Source organism: Aquarana catesbeiana, linkage group LG07 (genome assembly GCF_042186555.1).
Source record: "Aquarana catesbeiana isolate 2022-GZ linkage group LG07, ASM4218655v1, whole genome shotgun sequence".
In the NCBI taxonomy this organism is placed as follows: Eukaryota; Metazoa; Chordata; class Amphibia; order Anura; family Ranidae; genus Aquarana; species Aquarana catesbeiana.
In genome coordinates, this window is record NC_133330.1 from 187,557,442 (window position 1) to 187,577,105 (window position 19,664).

A 19,664-nucleotide genomic window follows, 5' to 3' on the forward strand; every position below is an offset into this window, starting at 1 on the left:
GGGCCGAAACTGCCCCAGTGATAAATTGCTAGGCGGTCCTAGCAAACACCAGCTTGTTATTTTGAACTTTGGTAGCACCCGCCTTACACCCAGCATTATGCTGTCTCCTGATCTCTGCTCTGTTTAACACATGCTGGCAGGTAGGAAGTGCTACTTACATGGCACTGTGTATGAGGCAGGGGGATGATGTGAAGGGGACAGAGGAGATACTGTTGGAGAGGGGACAGAGGACACTACAATGGTGGGGGGTGGGATGAGAAATGGCCAGAGGACACTGATTTGGGGGATGGGTAGGCTGCTTTATGGGGGGGGAGGGGTAGAGAACACTACAGTGGGGGAGTGATGTGAAGGGGGCAGAGGACACAGCATTGGGGGGTACAGGACACTACTGAGGGGGAGGGGGCTGAGGTCACTATAGTGTGGGGTGCTGTAAAGGGGGAGAGGACAGTGCATTGGGGGATCTTTGCTTTCCTTCATTTGGTCCAGGTAGATCTCAACCTCTGAAAGATTGCCTACCCCTGCATTATGATCTGTGTTCAATAAAATCAAATTGGGGTGTGGCCTGGATGGGTATGTGAGCGGTCGCACAGCACGGAGCTCCCGCTACTGATCCTTCACCAATCCTTTTCCCACCACTGATTCGTATTGAAATGAACCCAGATTGCCAGCCGAACCACTCGAGGAGCCACAGGGGAGAAGTCAGCACTCTGTGGGGCCCATGATGACCCGAAAAGGCGAAAAGGATGCCGCGGCAGCCATAGAGGGCCAAGATGGCACCGGCTTTCCTCGGCCTCAGAGAATGGCGCGTGACGCCGATAAAGCACTGGAGACAGGCTGTAAGTCTCAAAAGACACAGAAACAGCAGGGGAAGGAGCAGCCTAGAGGCATGCTCTATTACACACAAAAACTGCAAGGGATGAACTGCTCACTTCTCCCACTGCTACAGACCCCTGCTCATGAGCCTAATAGACAGCATGGTGCTCCTGATTTAGATGACACACTGTCTTTAGAGAGCAGTACAGAGATGTATGGCTTCTGTAGATGGACTGAAAGAGCAATGTGGGGGCCTCACTGAAACAGTGTCCCTTATGAGACAAGATCTCCAAAAGATCAGGGAGAGAACCACGGCTGTGGAGGGCAGAATCAGTGAGGTGGAGGACCTATTACCCCCACCTACCAGGGACGCCAGGACCACACTACCACAAGCAGCACAGGCCAATGCTAAGACATATGACATTGAGAACCGTCTAAGATGTAACAATGTCCGCATTGTAGGGCTCCCAGAGAAGGTGGAGGGCCGGGACCCCATGGCTTTCACAGAAACGTGGCTTCAAGACATATTCGGCAAGGAGTCCTTCACGTCACTGTTGGCAGTGGAGCGGGCACACCGCACGCCGACTCGACCCCTTCCTCCTGGCAACCCACCAAGATCCATGTTGGCCAGGCTCTTGAATTATAAAGATCGTGAGATCATACTCAGACTGGCCAGGGAGAAGAGGCTCTGTACATTTCAATGGGACTAAAGTTTCATTTTATCCTGAATTTTCGGCAGAGGTGCAACGGAAAAGAGCCAAATTTTCTGAGGTGAAGAAGCTCCTGCAGAAAATTCAAGTAACCTACGCGATGCTGTATCCAGCCAAACTACGCATCACTGCTGGGGGGCAGTCAACTTTTTTTGAATCCGCTTCGGATGCAGCTGCATAGCTGGATCACAATGAACAGGACCTCCGGCAACAGCGTGAGGCCGACATGGGACTGATGTCCGGAATACGAGTTTGACATGGTTGGTATGTTACCTGCAGACACTGTAAGTCTACTATTTACAGAACGGGACAAAGCATATTTCATCTAAACTAGCTTTGACGTGACTCAATACATCAAGTTACAACCTAAGCCACTGTGGGTGAGTTGTACCCACAAGTGTTCACAAAACTCTACTATGTCCCAGTTGAGGGGACGTGTTTATGGGTGCCCGGTTGGCACGAGTTTACGGAACAATTCTTGGCATGAGGGTGAAAAGAGGCGGTCTGCCCTTGCCTCATGCGTGTATGCAGTACATACCCGACAGACCAGTTCAGGACTGTTCTTTATACTTGTATTGCGCTGTTGCGCTTTGCTCTGAAACCCACACTTTATTGCTTCTACCAGTGGAACAAGCTATCGTGCCAAGCTGTGAATGTCTGCCATCTGAAAGAACTAAGAGCCTACAGCAAAACAGGTGACTCTCTTACACCCGGGAGTGAGGCGGAACGGCCTCTAAACCCCGGGTGCACTACCCAACCCTATTTACCATGGCTACCACCCCGATAGTGACTTGGAATGTCCGAGGTGTCCATGACCCGTTAAAACATACTATGATCAGCTCATGCTTGAAGAAGTTTCATCCAGCCATAGTGAGCTTACAGGAGACTCCTCTTACAAAAGACACGGTTGGTTTCCTACAATACTCCTGGGTGGGCAAGGCATACCACTCCACTCACTCTGCATACCCCCGTGGGGTGAATGCACTGGTACACAAGCCCTTGGCCTACCAGGAATTGGACTCTGCCATAGACCCTCTGGGTCGATATATATTTTTATTCTGCAGATTGTTTAACTGTGATACTTGCTTTTGTGTACACCCCCCCCCCCATATTCTAGAGAGATATTGCAGCTTCTCCTGTCTTACATGGTCGATAAACCTGATGTCCCCATCATGATCATGGAACACTTTAATGAATACCTTGATCCCAGACTGGATAGACACCCTCTAGCTCAGCCCCCAATGGGCGGCAGAGGCACCATTTTGAGCTGGCTGCCACAGGAGGTGGGCTGGACTGATGTGTGGAGAGAAAAGCATCCAGCAACCAAACAGTTCACATGCTTCTCTAAAACACATAGGTCGCTCTCCTGCATTGACCCCTGCATAGGGTCCCCGCAAATTCTAAACATGGTCACCAGGGTGGAATATTTTCCCAGGGGGGTATCAGATCACTCCCCACTGGCTGCACACTAACTACCCATCCAGCTGCTTCCCTGGCCAGAGCCCCCTGGAAGCTGAATGCCTTTCGGCTAAAACTTTTTACCTCACACGAACGAGTGGTGAAACAAATAGAACAATACTTTTATAATAACCGCTTTCATACAGATGTAACACTGAGATGAGATGCCTTCAAATCATGCCTTAGGGGTACCTTCATAGCTGAAATAGCAGCCTTACAATACAACTCATCAGCTCTATTGGTGTGGCTGGAAGACCAGGTGAGACAGCTTGAGCTTGCATATGTCATGGATCCGTCAGAATCTGCAAGGGAGGCATGGATCTCTGGCCAGGACTCCCTGGACTGTTTGAGATCCTCCACCGCAGAACGTAAACGGTTCTTTACCACAGAAGCATTTTATGAGGAAGGGAAAAAAAACGGCCGATTGCTGGCTAGAATTGCCAGGTCTCAACAATCATCTCCAGCCATAGGAGCAATTCCCAGCTCTCTGGGAGGATTGGTGAATGACCCTGAGCTAATTATCACTGAACTAGCTTCTTTCTATGCTGACTTATACAAACCTTGTGATAACTACACAGATGAGGCACTGCAAAACTATCTAGGCACTGTGCCCCGCCGGCTCTGAACCGTCAAGCGCGCGTGGAGCTGGAAACTCCATTTACGCTGGATGAGTTGAAAGAGGCTGCTGTCTGCTTTTCTACCTGTAAGGCTCTGGGGAATGATGGGATCCCTATGGAGGTTTACACCTAATATGGTGATTTTACCTAAGTTACTTGAAGATTTTAACTCATCATTTAAATCAGGACGGCTACCTATGACCATGACACGGGTAAACATAATATTACTACTGAAACCTGGAAAAGCCCCTTGTAGATCCAAGCTCTTATAGGCCTATATCGCTATTGCAAAGCGACGTAAAAATTCTATCCAAGGTACTGGCCATGAGGGTTAACAAGGTTATTTTGTCCATCATCCACCTGAACCAGGCAGGCTTCATGCCATGAATGTCCACTGCGACCAACCTCAGACGACTCTATTTAAACATGCAGACCTCATCAGATGCACACTGTTGTCTCTTTTTGACAATGTTGGCTGGCGGTGTCTGTGGGCTGCATTAGCTAAGTTTGGGTTTGAGCCCAGGTTTATTACATGGGTGAGGCTATTATATGACACCACAGGCCGCCATACGCATGTCAGATAGAACGTCACATGCCTTTGCACTGGGCAGGGGGACTAGGCAGGGTTGCCCCCTGTCTGTCTCCCCTGCGTTTTGCACTGGCCATTGACCCTCTCATGGCACAGGTGAGGAATTGCCCCCAGATCAAGGGATTCCGCTACGGTGAATTGCATGAGAAAATAATGCTCTACGCCGATGATATGCTCCTCTTTTTAGAAGATGTGGATGATTCATTGGCTCATGTAATGTCCCTTATCACTGATTTCAGACATTATTCAGCCCTTACCGTCAACTGGTCCAAGTCAGCTTTGATGTTTCTGGATGGGACCCTTGGGCTGGGCACAGGGCTTTCTTGTCCAGTGCCCATAGTGACCTTCTTTAAATACTTAGGCATACATATTTCCCCCAAACTGACTGAGTTCTGTAAACTGAATATATACCCTTTATTGACTCACTTTAGAGACAAAATAAACATATGGAACAAACTGAAAATGTCCCGGCAAACTCAAAATGTTTGGCAGGAAGGACAAACCTTATTAAGATGTTCCTAATGCCACAGTTCCTGTACATGCTACACAACACGCCGGTAGTTATTACACTGAAAATATTCAGAGTGGTCAACTCCCTATTTAGGCTATTGCTATGGCACACCAAGCCCCCCAGGATTAAATTAGAGCAGCTGCAGTACTTAAAGGAGGGAGGGGGTCTTGCTCTCCCTAACCCTTGGATATACTACTTGGCTACACAGTTGCAGCACTTGATAGGTGCTATATCTCCCGCTCCTGCAAGCTCTTTGGCTAAACTTATGCTGATTGGCTCGGGGGTGGAGTCGATACCCGAGGGCCTAGAGGCTCAGCAGTTTCAAAGGCCTAACAAACAAATGCCTACTTACACACTCTTTCAGAAGGTGTGGAACAAGGCTAAACTACAGAACGTAACGGTGTATACAGCCTATAGCTCACTCTGGGGAAACAAAACATATACAAACTGGCCAAAATCCAACAGGGGCCCCGGTGGTGCCCAATGGGAATAACTCACCTAAGACATGTTTTCCATAATGGGACTCTGCTTTCTTTCAGTGACCTACAGTCAAAATATGCACTACCATCCAACATGTTGTTCTGTTACCTACAACAAAGGCACGCTGTTAGAGCACGGGGAGAAGCAGTGGACTGGGTACAATCCCCTACTCCTGTCTTTCATATGTTTCATATGTTTCATAAGTATATAAATTGGTTTGTGTGGAAGTTATATCGTTACATAGTTACATAGTAGGTGAGGTTGAAAAAAGACACAAGTCCATCAAGTCCAAACTATGCATGTGTTTATATGTCAGTATTACGTTGTATACCACTGTATGTTGTGGTCGTTCAGGTGCTTATCTAATAGTTTTTTGAAACTATCGATGCCCCCCGCTGAGACCACCGCCTGTGGAAGGGAATTCCAAATCCTTGCCTCTCTTACAGTAAAGAACCCTCTACGTAGTTTAAGGTTAAACCACTTTTCTTCTAATTTAAATGAGTGGCCACGTGTCTTGTTAAACTCCCTTCCGCGAAAAAGTTCTATCCCTATTGTGGGGTCACCTGTATGGTATTTGTAAATTGAAATCATATCCCCTCTCATGCTTCTCTTCTCCAGAGAGAATAAGTTCAGTGCTCGCAACCTTTCTTCATAACTAATATCCTCCAGACCCTTTATTAGCTTTGTTGCCCTTCTTTGTACTCGCTCCATTTCCAGTACATCCTTTCTGAGGACTGGTGCCCAGAACTGGACAGCATACTCCAGGTGCGGCCGGACCAGTGTCCTGTAGAGTGGGAGAATTATCGCTTTATCCCTGGAGTTAATCCCTTTTTTAATGCATGCCAATATTCTGTTTGCTTTGTTAGCAGCAGCTTGGCATTGCATGCCATTGCTGAGCCTATCATCTACTAGGACCCCCAGATCCTTTTCCATCCTAGATCCCCCCAGGGGTTCTCCCCCTAGTGTATAGATTGCATTCATAATTCATATTTTTTCCAGCCAAATGCATTATTTTACATTTTCTACCTTAAACCTCATTTGCCATGTAGTTGCCCACCCTAATAATTTGTTCAGATCTTCTTGCAAGGTTTCCACATCCTGCGGAGAAGTTGTTGCCCTGCTTAGCTTAGTATCATCCGCAAATACAGAGATTGAACGGTTTACCCCATCCTCCAGGTCCTTATGAACTAATTAAATAGGATTGGTCCCAGCATAGAACCCTGTGGGACCCCACTACCCACCCCTGACTATTCCGAGTATTCCCCATTTATCACCACCCTCTGAACTCACCCTGGTAGCCAGTTTTCAATCCATGTACTCACCCTATGGTCTATGGACCTTATTTTGTACAGTAAACGTTCATAGGGAACTGTGTCAAATGCTTTTGAAAAATCCAGATACACCACTTCTACGGGCCTTCCTTTATCTAGATGGCAACTCACCTCTTTATAGAAGGTTAATAGATGCTAATGATTCCGTTTTAATTACCAATATCTTGTATATAGTCCCTTTATCATCCCCTCCAAGAGCTTGCATACTATTGATGTTAGGCTAACTGGTCTGTAATTGCCAGGGATGTATTTTGGGCCCTTTTTAAACCCTTCCCGACCAGCCGCCGCAGTTATACTGCGGCAGGTTGGCTCCCCTGGGAGAACCGTCGTAGCTGTATGTCGGTTAGCCTTTTGACCACTAGGGGGCGTGCGCAGCCTGAGGAACGCGCCTGTGGCACGACGCCAGGGCCCATGCGCGTGCCCGGCAGTCGCGATGACCACCGGGCACCCGTGATCGCTCTACACAGTCAGAACGGAGATCCCCGTGCTCTCAGGGGTGAGGAGAGCGATCTGTTGTTCATACTAAATATGAACAACGAATCGCTCTCCTCACCCAGGCAGTCCCACCCCCCCACAGTTAGAATCACTCCCCAGGACACACATTTAACCCCTTTATGCCCCCTACTGTTAACCCCTTCCCTGCCAGTGACATTTACACAGTAATCAGTGCATTTTTATAGCACTGGTCGCTGTATAAATGCCAATGGTCCAAAAAATGTGTCAAAATTGTCCAATCTGTCTGCCATAATGTCGCAGTTCTGATAAAAATCACTGATCACCTCCATTACTAGTAAAAAAAAAGATAAAAATGCCATAAATCTATCCCCTATTTTGTAGACGCTATAACTTTTGTGCAAACCAATCAATATATGCTTATTGCGATTTTTATTACCAAAAATATGTAGAAGAATATATATTGGCGTAAACTGAGGAAAAAATAGCTTTTTTTAAAAAAAAATTGGGCATTTTTATTATAGCAAAAAGTACAAAATATTTTGTTTGTTTTTTTCAAAATTGTCGGTCTTTTTTTGTTTAAAGCGCAAAAAATAAAAACCACAGAGATGATTAAATGCCACCAAAAGAAAGCTCTATTTGTTGAAAAAAAAGGACGTCAATTTTGTTTGGGTACAGTGGCGCATGACCGCGCAATTGTCAGTTAAAGCGACACAGAGCCGTATTGCAAAAAATGGCCTGGTCATTGAGCAGCCAAGTCTTCCGGGGCTGAAGTGGATAAATATGTGTGCTACATTGGCTTTTCTCCAATCCGGTGGTACCATTCCAGTCAGTGGACTGTCAGTAAAAATTAGGAACAAAGGTATGGCAATTACTTGACTGAGTTCCCCAAGTACCCTCGGGTGCAAGCCGTCCCAGTGATTTATTAAGGTTAAGTTTCCCAAGTCTAATTCTAATTCTGTCCTCTGTTAGCCATGAGGGTGCTTCCTGTGATGTGTCATGAGGATAAACACTGCAGTTTGGGTTATTGAACCCCCCCCCCCGATTCCCTCGTGAAGACTGAGGAGAAGAATAAATTCAATACCTTCGCTATCTCCCCATCCTTTGTAACCAGATGTCCTTCCTCATTCTTTATGGGACCAATATGGTCTGCCCTCCCTTTTTTACTGTTTACATTCTTAAAGAATTTTTTGGGATATTTTTGCTCTCCTCCGCTATGTGTCTTTCATGTTCTATCTTAGCCGCCCTAATTGCACCCTTACATTTCTTGTTGCATTCTTTATAAAGTCTGAATGCTGATCCCTCAAACTTTTATTTTTTGAAGGCCTTCTCTCTTTTTTTTTTTTTTTTTTTTACATTGGAGTTAAGCCATTCACGACTTTTGTTTGCTCTTTTAAATGTATTACCCAATGGGATGCACTGGCTAATGCTCTTATTTAATATGCTCCTAAAGGAAACCCTTCTCTCCTCTGTGTTCTTTGTTGCTAAGATTTTATCCCAATTTATGCCTTCTAGCAAGGTTTGTAGTTTAGGGAAGTTGACTCTTTTGAAATTCAGTGTCTTTGTATTTTCCTTATGTTTCCTATTTGTGTGATTTATACTGAAGCCCATTGACCTGTGATCGTCGTTTCATAAATTTCCCCGTATTTCTACATCCATGATCAGGTCTGTATTGTCTGTAACATTGGTGTGCACACACATGTTTGTATATCAGCAGAGCAAAGATTGGTGTCAGTAGGGCAGTGAATGGTGTCAGTAGCTTTTTTTATTTTTATAATTTTTTATAGTTTTTTACAATTTTTTAAAAATTATTTTTACAATATTATTTTTTCTTTTTCTTGATCATTACAGATCACTCACTGTGTTCATTCAGAAAAGGAAGGGGCCAGTTAATTATTTACCAGCCCTTTGCCCGCTCCTAAGAGGAGAGGAGGGAAGGTGGCAGCACTGCAGGGGGGAGACAGAAAGCAGGGGGAATTAGCACAGCAAGGGGTGATTAGGGTGTGCCCAGCACACACTGTGCGCAAGCCTATGGTCGGTAATTAGTAGATCTAGTAACGCTTTATTTCTAGTTGGTGCTTCTTAGACGAATGCGTGGTTCCCTCCGCCCAGTCTGTCTGGATAATTAAAATCCCCCATTATGATAACACTTCCCATCCTTGCTGCTAATCCAAATGGTGATAGGAGGTCTGTCTCCCCCTCCTCCCTCAAGTTAGGGGGCCTATAGCATACTTCCAGTATATTTTTCCCCTTAGCTTCATCCCTTTGGAGCTCTACCCATAAGGATTCCACCTCCTCCCTAGCTCCCTTAGTGATGTCATCTCTCACATTCACTTGTACATTATTCTTGATACATAGACAAGCCCCTCCCCCCTTTACCCTCTCTATCCCTGTGATAAAGGGTATACCCTTGAACGGTTGCCAGACAATCGCGAGAGCTGTTGAACCAGGTCTCTGAAATTCCCACAAAATCCAAATCCTCCTCGTACAACAGTATCTCTGGGTCACCCATCTTGTCCGCCAGCCTCCTGGCATTGGTGAACATGCCACGTAGCTTAGACCGGTCGCATACTATCCTCTTATTGGGTGTTCCGAGATTGCAACTAGGACTTGTTGCTATACTTACCTTGGGTTTATGTGCTTTAGTCAACCTATCACTAATGCCCCCAATACTACCCTCTGGACTATGTACTGCGCTAACTATCTCTACTTCTGGACCCCCCCCCCCCCCCCCGTCGCCTAGTTTAAAAAGCCCTCTAACTTTTTGGCCATCTTTACTCCCAGCAGATATGCACCCTCCTCATTTAGGTGCGGTCTTTCCCTTCTATAGTACTGATGACCGACTGAAGTCAGTCCAGTCCTCCAGGAACCCAAACCCCTCCTTACTACACCAGTTCTTCAGCCACTTGTTTATTTCCCTAATCTCCCTCTGCCTTTCTGGTGTGGCTCGATGTACCGGTAGTATTCCTGGGAATACTACCTTTAGAGGTCCTTTTCCTCAATTTAGCTCCCAAGTCCCTAAAATCGTTCTTTAGGACACTCCATCTACCTCTGACTTTGTCATTGGTGCACCAATGCACGATGACAGCCGAGGACCATAGTGCAACGTGCATCATGACAGAATAGTCTTTCCCAGCCCCTCCCAGTAATCTGTCCACCAGATCCGTGAGCCAATCACAGCATCAGAATACTAAGTGCAGCTGTTATGAATAAAACCCATTCATAACAGTTGTGTTTACATTGTGATCTCATAGCTTTGAGCGGGCAGGTACCGGGAGTCCCAATTCACTATTTCCAGTGTGCTGTGCACCAATCGGCTGCTGACTTACATGTACGTGATCCAGTCTGCCCGTGCCACCCCCCCCCCCCCCCCCCCATGTACTGGAGTGGGTGGGAACTGGTTAACCACTTGTCAACCGCCTTCTGTAGCTTTACTGCTACAGGGCGGCTCAGTTGTGCAGAATCATGTAATATATGTGAATTGCATTTCTGGGTGGGGGGGGGGGTGCACGCCGGCCCTGGCTGTGCTTTCATTCGCTAAAGCACAAGCTGATCAGCAGGTCCCAGCCAATGATTTATGGTCAGAACCCTCTGATCATCTGAGCGAATGACAGAAGAGAGCCCTGTGTTGGCACACAGTTAACCCCTTGATTGCCCCTAAACGTTAATAAATTCCCAGCCAGTGTCATTAGTATAGTGACTATGTACATTATATTATTGGCACTGATCACTTTATTAATGTTATTGGGGATGTCAGTGTCAGTCAGTCCCCCCAGCCTCTGCCACCCCCCCCCCCCAGCGTCAGTTAGTGTCAAATTGCACGCAGTCCCTTTATAAGTCACTAATCACTGCCATTATTAGTAAAAAATATATTAAAATTCCAGTATATACTGTATACCATAGAAAGTAAAAATTAAATATAGATTTTTTTTTTTTCAAAATGTACGTGGTGATCGAATACCACCAAAAGAAAGCTTGATTTGTGATGGAAAAATGATATAAATTTTGTTTGGGTACAGTGTTGCATGACCGTGCAATTGGCAGTTAAAGTAGCACAGTGCTGAATAGCAACAAATGGTCTGGTCTTGAAGGAGGTAAAGCCTTCTAGAGCTGAAGTCGTTAAAGGGGGTTTGTTTGTTTACATCACTTATATTGACATTTAGGGCAGGTTCACGCAAAAACACTGTGAGGGAAACCTGTGTTCTGGGCATGTTTTCCACACCGCATTCAAAATGCACTGCAGCGTGTGTCCATGGTAACTTAATGACACCCCCAATGCATGTTGAAAACAGTGTGTTTGCCTGCATCGGATCGCATGGTACTGTAGTATAGTGATCCAGTTGCTGTGCCTTTTATAAAGTAGTGCATGCATTTTGCTGCAGTCCAGTGTGATTTCAGCCCATTCAAATGAATGAGCTTAAATTGCACTGCACCAAAATTGTATGTGAATCACACAGGAATACATATCACGTTCCTTTGCGATTCATGATGTGAACTGGTCCTTAAATCACAAAGCTATCTTTTCAATGAAAAAAAAATGCTTCTACTTTGAATAAGAGGTGACATTTGTGTTTTTAGAGAGAAAAAGATGCACAAGGAATCCACCAAAAATACACAATGGCGAGATTAGTGCACAATCTGTAGAAGACCAATATTATATTGGAAGCACGGTGAAGTACATATGTGCAGATGGCTATCACATCATTGGCTCAGATGAAAGTAAATGTATGGATGGAAAGTGGCTACCAATACCTACCTGTGAGGGTAAGAGGTTTAATATAGTTGTCAAATATTGGAATGTTTCCAGATACAGCAATACTTATTGTAAAATTTAAGTTTCATAGCAGACCTAAAATGATTTTTTAACTTAACCAAATTCACATTGTCTGTCTCAACACTAACCTAATATGTAGAACCCCCTCCCTTACACTTACCTGACAGTGCTTCTGGGCTCATATGCATACAGTGCTAGTGATTGTTTTCCTGTACAGCACCAATACTAGAGAAGGGTGGAGACCAGGACCCAGTCAGGTAAGTGGAAGGGTAATGTCTGCATGTGAGGTAAGTGTGGAGAGGGAGACTGGGAAAGAAGTCAGGTTAGAAAATGACTTTGTCCGCATCGGCATAATTCATGTGTCAGAAAGTAGCACCCATTGCCTGAGAGGATACAGGGCCGGCGCTAGCAATAGGCAGGTCAGGCGGCTGCCTAGGGCGCCAAGGTGGGGGGGGCGGCAAAATCCTGATCCCCAGCCACTCACTGGGTATTCGGATTATTATAATACCTCCAGGACCAGCATTTTTTAAATACATGCTGCCTTATGGCACCAGCCACCAGGCTAGGGGGTGGTGGCACTTGTGAAGACATCCCAGACCGCTCCGTCCCCAGCCTGCAGTGCCGCCCTAGCAGCGGCAGTGAGGAGAGCCGGGACAAGGAGCAGCCCGCTGAAGTGCTGCATGATCGTTGGAACCGGCTGGGGCGGATGAGATGGGAGCCCTGCATGTGTATCTCCAGGCTTGCCGCGATATCCGCTCCCCCCTGCTGTCAAGTTTATAGTTCATTGCACTGTGTACAGAGGGGGAACTGACATATGTGTGTGGGAAGGGAACAGACGTGCAGGGGGGCACAGCTATATGTGTTGGAGGGAGGGGGAACAGATGTGCAGGGGGGCACAGATATATGTGTGTTGGAGGGAGGGGGAACAGATGTGCAGGGGGGTACAGATGTGTGTGGGGGAGCAGACGTGCAGGGGGGTACAGATATGTGTGTGGATGCAGCAGACGTGCAGGGGGGTGCAGATATGTGTGGGGGGCAGGGGGAGTAGATGTGCAAGTGGGTACAAAGGTGGAAGAGATATGTGGGGGGACTGACGTGCGGGGGTTACAGATATGTGTGTGGGGGTGGACAGATGTGCAGGGGGGAACAGCTATGTGTGTGGGGGGAGGGGAACAGACATGCAGAGGGGTACAGAGGGGGAACAGATATGTGGGGGGTGACAGGCGTGCAGGGGGGGTACAGATGTGTGTGGGGGAGGCAGATGTGCAGGGGGGAACAGATGTCCAGGGGGTACAGAGGGGGAACTGATATGTGTGGGGGGGGAACAGACGTGCAGGGGGGTACAGATGTGTGTGAGGGGGACAGAGGTGCAGGGGGGTACAGATATGTGTGGGGGAAGGGGGTACAAAGGTGGAAGAGATATGTGGGGGGGACAGACATGCAGGGGGGTACATATATGTGTGTGGGGGTGGACAGATGTGCAGGGGGTTACAGAGGGGGAACAGATATGTGTGTGTGGGGGTACAGAGAGGAACTGATGTGTGTGGGGGGGTACAGAGAGAAACTGATGTGTGTGGGGGGGTGCAGAGAGGGACTGATGTGTGTGGGGGGTTTGAGGGGAACAAAGGTGCAGAGGGGGGGTGCCAAGGGGAACAGGCATTCAGGGTGATACAGTGATGGGGTGGTCTGAGGTGCGAAGGTGGAAGAATTGTGGTGATCTGAGACCTGAAAATAAAGGAATTGGGGTGATTTGAGGTGTGGTGTTCAAGTCCACTTTGTAAAAAAAATTATAAATGCAGATCTTTTTGCAGGTACAAAAATGTGTATTTATTATTTTTAGTAGCAGCCTGTAATGCATTGTCAGTGTATCTGTATGCTCGTACAGACAGGCAGTTACACAGTTAACCTGTCTGTATACTGCCCTAGCCTGTGGACCACGGCTGGCACGAGGAAGCGAGCTGGTGCAATCCACTATTTGTCTTTGGGCCGGGTCCAGAGGCACAGATGCAGACCTGTGGACCACGGCTGAAGAAATTGGTAAAGAGGCGCCACAAAAATCTCAGTGAGGGGCAGAGCGGCAAAATGAGGTTTCGCCTAGGATGTCAAAAATCCTTGCACCAGCCCTGAGAGGATAGATCTGGACAAGTTAAAATAATGTCATGTTCAAAGTTACCGGTAATTTTGGTTAATAAATAACCAAATCGTAAAAAAATACGTAAATCGTGAACAATTTCTCATACACTTTAACCACTTCAGCCCCGGAAGGATTTACCCCCTTCCTGACCAGAGCACTTTTTACAATTTGGCACTGCGTCGCTTTAATTGCTAATTGCGCGGTCATGCAATGCTGTACCCAAACAAAATTTGCGTCCCTTTCTTCCCACAAATAGAGCTTTCTTTTGATGGTATTTGATCACCTCTGCCATTTTTATTTTTTGCGGAAAAAGACTGAAAATTTTGAAAAAAAAAGATATTTTCTACTTTTTGTTATAAAAAAAATCCAATAAACTCAATTTTAGTCATACATTTAGGCTAAAATGTATTCGGCCACATGTCTTCGGTTAAAAAAAATGTCAATAAGTGTATATTTATTGGTTTGCGCAAAAGTTATAGCGCCTACAAACTAGGGTACATTTTCTGGAATTTACACAGCCTTTAATTTTTTGACTGCCTATGTAATTTCATGAGGTGCTAAAATGGCAGGGCAGTACACCCCCCCCCCCCAAATGACCCCATTTTGGAAAGTAGACACCCCAAGGAAATTGCTGAGAGGCATGTTGAGCCTGAATATTAATTTTTTGTTGTCCCAAATGATTGAATAATGACAAAAAAAAAAAAAAATTTACAAAAAGTTGTCACTAAATGATATATTGCTCACACAGGCCATGGGCATAGGTGGAATTGCACCCCAAAATACATTCAGCTGCTTTTCCTGAGTACGGGGATACCACATGTGTGGGACTTTTTGGGAGCCTAGCCACGTACGGGGCCCCAAAAACCAATCACCGTCTTCAGGATTTCGAAGGGCGTAAATTTTTGATTTCACTCCTCACTACCTATCACAGTTTTGAATGCCATAAAATGCCCAGATGGCACAAAACCCCCCCAAATGACTCCATTTTGGAAAGGAGACACCCCAAGCTATTTGCTGAGAGGCATGTTGAGTCCATGGAATATTTTATATTTTGACACAAGTTGCGGGAAAGTGACAAATTATTATTTTTTTTTTTTTTTTGCACAAAGTTGTCACTAAATGATATATTGCTCACACAGGCCATAGGCATATGTGGAATTGCATCCCAAAATACATTTATCTGCTTCTACTGAGTACGGGGATAACCACATGCGTGGGACTTTTTGGGAGCCTAGCTGCGTACGGGGCTCCGAAAATCAATCACCGCCTTCAGGATTTCACTCTTCACTGCCTATCACAGATTCGGAGGCCATGGAATGCCCAGATCGCACAACCCCCCCCATATGACCCCATTTTGGAAAGTAGACACCCCAAGCTATTTGCTGAGAGGCATGGTGAGTATTTTGCAACTCTCATTTGTTTTTGAAAATTAAGAAAGACAAAAAAATTTTTTATTTTCAAAACTTTGTGACAAAAAGTGAGGTCTGCAAAATACTCACTATACCTCTCAGCAAATAGCTTGGGGTGTCTACTTTCCAAAATAGGGTCATTTGGGGGGGTTTTGTGCCACCTGGGCATTCCATGGCCTCCGAAACTGTGATAGGCAGTGAAGAGTGAAAACAAAAAGTTACTCCCTTAGAAAGCCTGAAGGCGGTGCTTGTATTCGGGGTCCCGTACGCGGCTAGGCTCCCAAAAAGTCTCACACGTGGTATCCCCATACTCAGGAGAAGCAACAGAATGCTTTCCCAATTTCCCAATGGCACCGTTTACATCCGGCGAAATCTAAGTCATGAAATGCTCATAGCTTCCGGTTTCTTAGGCCATAGAGATGTTTGGAGCCACTCTGGTCTCTGATCAGCTCTATGGTCAGCTGGCTGAATCACCGGCTGCATTCTCAGGTTCCCAGTTGGGACTGGAGAGCCAGAGAAAAACATGGAAGACTGTGGGGGGGCATTCCCTCCCACTGCTTGTAAAAGCAGTCTAGAGGCTAATCAGCCGCTAGGATTGCTTTTACATGAAAGCCAACCGCTGGCTGAAAAGAATCATACCAAGATGATACCTAAACCTGCAGGCATCATTTTGGTATAACCACTCAAAGTCCAGCAACATACCAGTACGTTGCTGGTCCTTGTTGGGCATATATTGTAATCCTTTTTTTTTTTTTTTTTTTCATGCAGCCTGTGGGCTGAACGAAAAAAAGAGATTGATCGGTGGGGATGCCCACCATTAGAATACCTCCCTTCATCCACCCACTTCTAATGATGGGCATACATGCACCGTTTATATATGCTGAAGCATGGGGGCATCCTCCCGCAAAAGCTAGGAGCAAATCGCTCCTCCGCCCCTGCTGCCCCCATGCTTCGGCATATATCCCCTCCGCTGGAGTCACGGCTTTATATATCGTGGGAGCAAACGCTGTTGCTGTCAAGATAAATAAATCCGCGCTGCAGCTGAATTGCGTACCTGAAGACAAAAAATGGTTAATAAAAAAAACACAGTAAACGGTAAGTATAAAAAATTGCATACCTGAAAAGCAAACATGATAAAACATAATAACAATAAAACATTGCAGAATAGAATACAGTAAAAAAGAACAGAACAATAGAGAGAGAATAGAGAGAGAGAGAGAACAATAAAATGACAACTATTTTTTTTTTTTTTTTTAATATATTTTTTGTGTTTTTTTTTTTTACACTTTTTTTTGTAACTGTAACTTTTGTAACTGTAACCGGTTCCAGGTTCGGGTCTCTCAAAATGCGATGGCATCTTGGGAGACCCTGTGAAAGTGCGCCTTGTCTGTGCAATGCTGTACGCTAATACTCAACTAGTGTATGGTAGCGTTCATAACATTCACCAATGCAAAGACCAGGATTGTCAGGACAGGAGGGACAATAATAGCGGGTGTCACGCCTATATCCGCGCTTGCTGCAGACACAACATCTTTTTTGGGGGGGTTCGTTGGGTAGGGGTACTCGGGAGGACATAAAGAAAATGCCTCTCATGCAGCCAACTGCATTTGGTTGGGGATGCGAATGGGGGAAGTACGGGTGCTGCAGAAGTGGTGGGTTCTGAATTAGGATTGGCGAATGCAGCAGGAAGGGCATTATGGGCAAGACGGGCCTGTTTGTCTTTTTCTTGGTGGCAGCGGGACACTACTTGTGCTTGCCACCTCACCAGCTTGAACTGCACTTATGAAGGCCTCTTGAGCCTCTCGGGAAAGAGAGCCCTGACTGATGGAGGCATGGCCAGGGAGTTAAGGTGACTATTAGGTCACTTGGGATTGGTACAGGACGGGACAGGGGTTGGGCCTGAGCTCAAGAATTTGGCACCCCAAGGGATTCTGGGCCTTTTTGGACGGAAGCATGGAAGAGCTTGGACCTGACCCTGCGGCTCCAACCATGGACACGGATCGCCTCCTGGCTAAGGTCCGTGAGCTGGCTCTCCGGGGTCAGGCTGACTGGTTCTTTGCCCTCCTGTCCCCTGGGGTGCCTTCCCCTGCCCCTTCCCCTGCTCCCTCTCCTGAAATTGTTAGCCACAGGGCCCGCAGACATGCCCGCCCGCCTTCACGACTCAGCCCCAGTCCCTCCTCGGCCTCTTACTGCCCCCCTCCATTCCTCCCCTGCTCGGGTGGCTCCCAGAGCTTTCCCAGCGGGTAAGCGGGGTTCGGCCGCCCCTCCTCGGCGGTCCCCCTCTCCTAGCCACAGGGCTGCTTCGCGGCCTTCCCCCCGGTGCCCGCGATCGCGTAGCCCCCGCTTGGTGGCCCCCCTCCCTCTCCCCCTGCCCAGAGTCTGGCACGAGGCCGGGCTGGAGCCGGAGCGCTCCCTCACCTGGCTTTGTTCTGTGCGGTACCTGCTTCCGCCTCCTGCGGCCAGCGGGGGGGGGCGGCGGGTGAGCGATCGTTCCGTTCCTCTGCCCGGCTGTCTTCTAGGAGGTCAGGAGGCAGGGGTCGGACCCGTTCGCCCGTGCCTGTCGCTTCCATCACGGCCGCTGCGTCGAATCCCACGGACGACAGATTCGATGTGGGGGCTTGGAGCGGGATCGGCTCCCCCTGGCGGCAGTTTACTCCCTGCGCCAGGCTGCGCGGGAGTTTCAGATCTGGCTTTTAGTTTGTCACAGTGCCAATGCGAACAGCACCCCTCAGCGCCCGGATGGGCGGGGGGTAATTCTTCATCAGGCAGCCCAACTAATATTTTTAGGCAAGTGCAGTCTCCCCCTGCGCCCTCCTGGGCGGGGTCTCAGCCAGCCCCTGGGCCATCCTCCACTGACGGCTCCCAGATTAGGACCCCCTCTGCGCCCGGACGGGCGGGGGACAGGTTCCATCCCCCGGGCTGGTCCCTCCAATGACACATCCCGGGCAGCGCATGCCCCCTCTGCGCCCGGAAGGGCTGGTGTGGGTCTGTCGGCTTTCGCGGACACCCCTCCTCCTCCACTCCGTGCCCACCACTGTCCTCCCGCGCCCAGCCGGGCGGAGGACGAATGGCTTGACATCCATCCCACCGCTGGGGCTCGCCCCTCCCTATGGGCCTAGCCAGGCTGGAGGATCTGGTCGGACGTCTGCAACAGTCACCCGTTCCCGTCTCCCCACGCTCGGCAGGGCGGGAGAATTTGGCAGCTCCCACCCCGGGTCAGCCAGCCAGAACCAGTAGATGTTCCTGTACCTGCTCAGCCGCTGCCCTCGGTCAGGGCGACTTTCCTGGGTCGGTGGTGGGACCCCCCGCCCCTGGATCTCTCCGTAGGTCAGGACGGTCCTGTGGAACATGGCCCCGTTGGTCTTCACGGTGCTGGCCGCATCAGTCTACAGCCTTCCAGAGTCGTTTTGGACACCGATTCCCCGGTTGGTCGCCCGTCATCGGTGATGCCCCCGAGGATCAGTGAGTATGACTGTGAATTGATTTGTAGGTCAGCTGATGATTCCGTATGGGGCCCTGAAGACCGCATAGCGTCGGTCGTCAAATCGGTTCTTTCAAGTATGGGTGTTTCGGGCGTGGCGCCCAATTTCACCCCCCTCCCGGAGGTGCCTTGTGGGCAGTCGCGCCCACTGGTACCCACCTACTGGAGGAGACGAAGGAAAAGAATTGGCGACGCAAATTCTTTGATTTCCTCACCCTTGTGCCGCCGGATAGGGAGACTATCGATAAATTTCGTTGGGTAGACGTATCTGCGCAGGGCGAAAAACCTAAACGGCTTCCTAGGACTTTCGGGAACTGGCTGCAGGTGTTCTGCGCGTACGCGTGAGTGCTCTGCGAGCGTTTCCCGGAGTTGGCGACTTCGTTGTTCTGTTATTTAGATCTCATTTAGGGGGCGTACAAAGTTTATGGGGGTCAGTGTTGGTTCCAGTATGACACCCAGTTTCGCCAAAAAATGGCGGCACGGAAAGAGCTTTGCTTCGACTGTCAGGATGGTAGCCTGTGGTTGCTGCTTATGTGCCCCCACAGGCCATCGTCCTTTCAGTCCGTGGTCGGCGCTCCTCAATCCGGAGCGTCGCCGCTTCAAAAAAGAGTGTCTACTGGCTTTTCAATGAAAGCCACTGTAAATGGTACTCCGCCTGTTGCTTCAGGCACGAGTGCTCCAGCTGTGGGGGTGCACACCCCGCCAGCCGGTGTTTTAGGAAGGGTAGACAGCCGCTTCCCAGAGCAGGAGCCAAGACTGACATTCCTAAGCTGGAGGACGCTGGTGAACGTCTTAGAGATGCTTCCCTGGCTAGACCGGTACCTCCTTCATAGGGAGGCCCTGATCCTGAAGGATGGCCTGGATCGCGGTTTCTGGATCCCCTTTTACCCGTCGGACGCCCATT

General features: G+C 48.1%; 1 protein-coding gene across 4 annotated transcripts in view; it reads left to right on the forward strand.

Annotated features, from left to right (window-relative positions):
* Positions 1–19,664, forward strand: part of LOC141103381 (coagulation factor XIII B chain-like) — a gene marked incomplete in the record, with an annotated part of 968,440 nt that overhangs the window by 588,560 nt on the left and 360,216 nt on the right. For 3 of the 4 annotated variants that reach the window (XM_073592894.1, XM_073592896.1, XM_073592893.1), the window contains 1 exon segment: positions 11,541–11,726. In XM_073592894.1, coding sequence (XP_073448995.1) covers positions 11,541–11,726 — 186 coding nt within the window. 4 annotated transcript variants of the gene reach the window in all.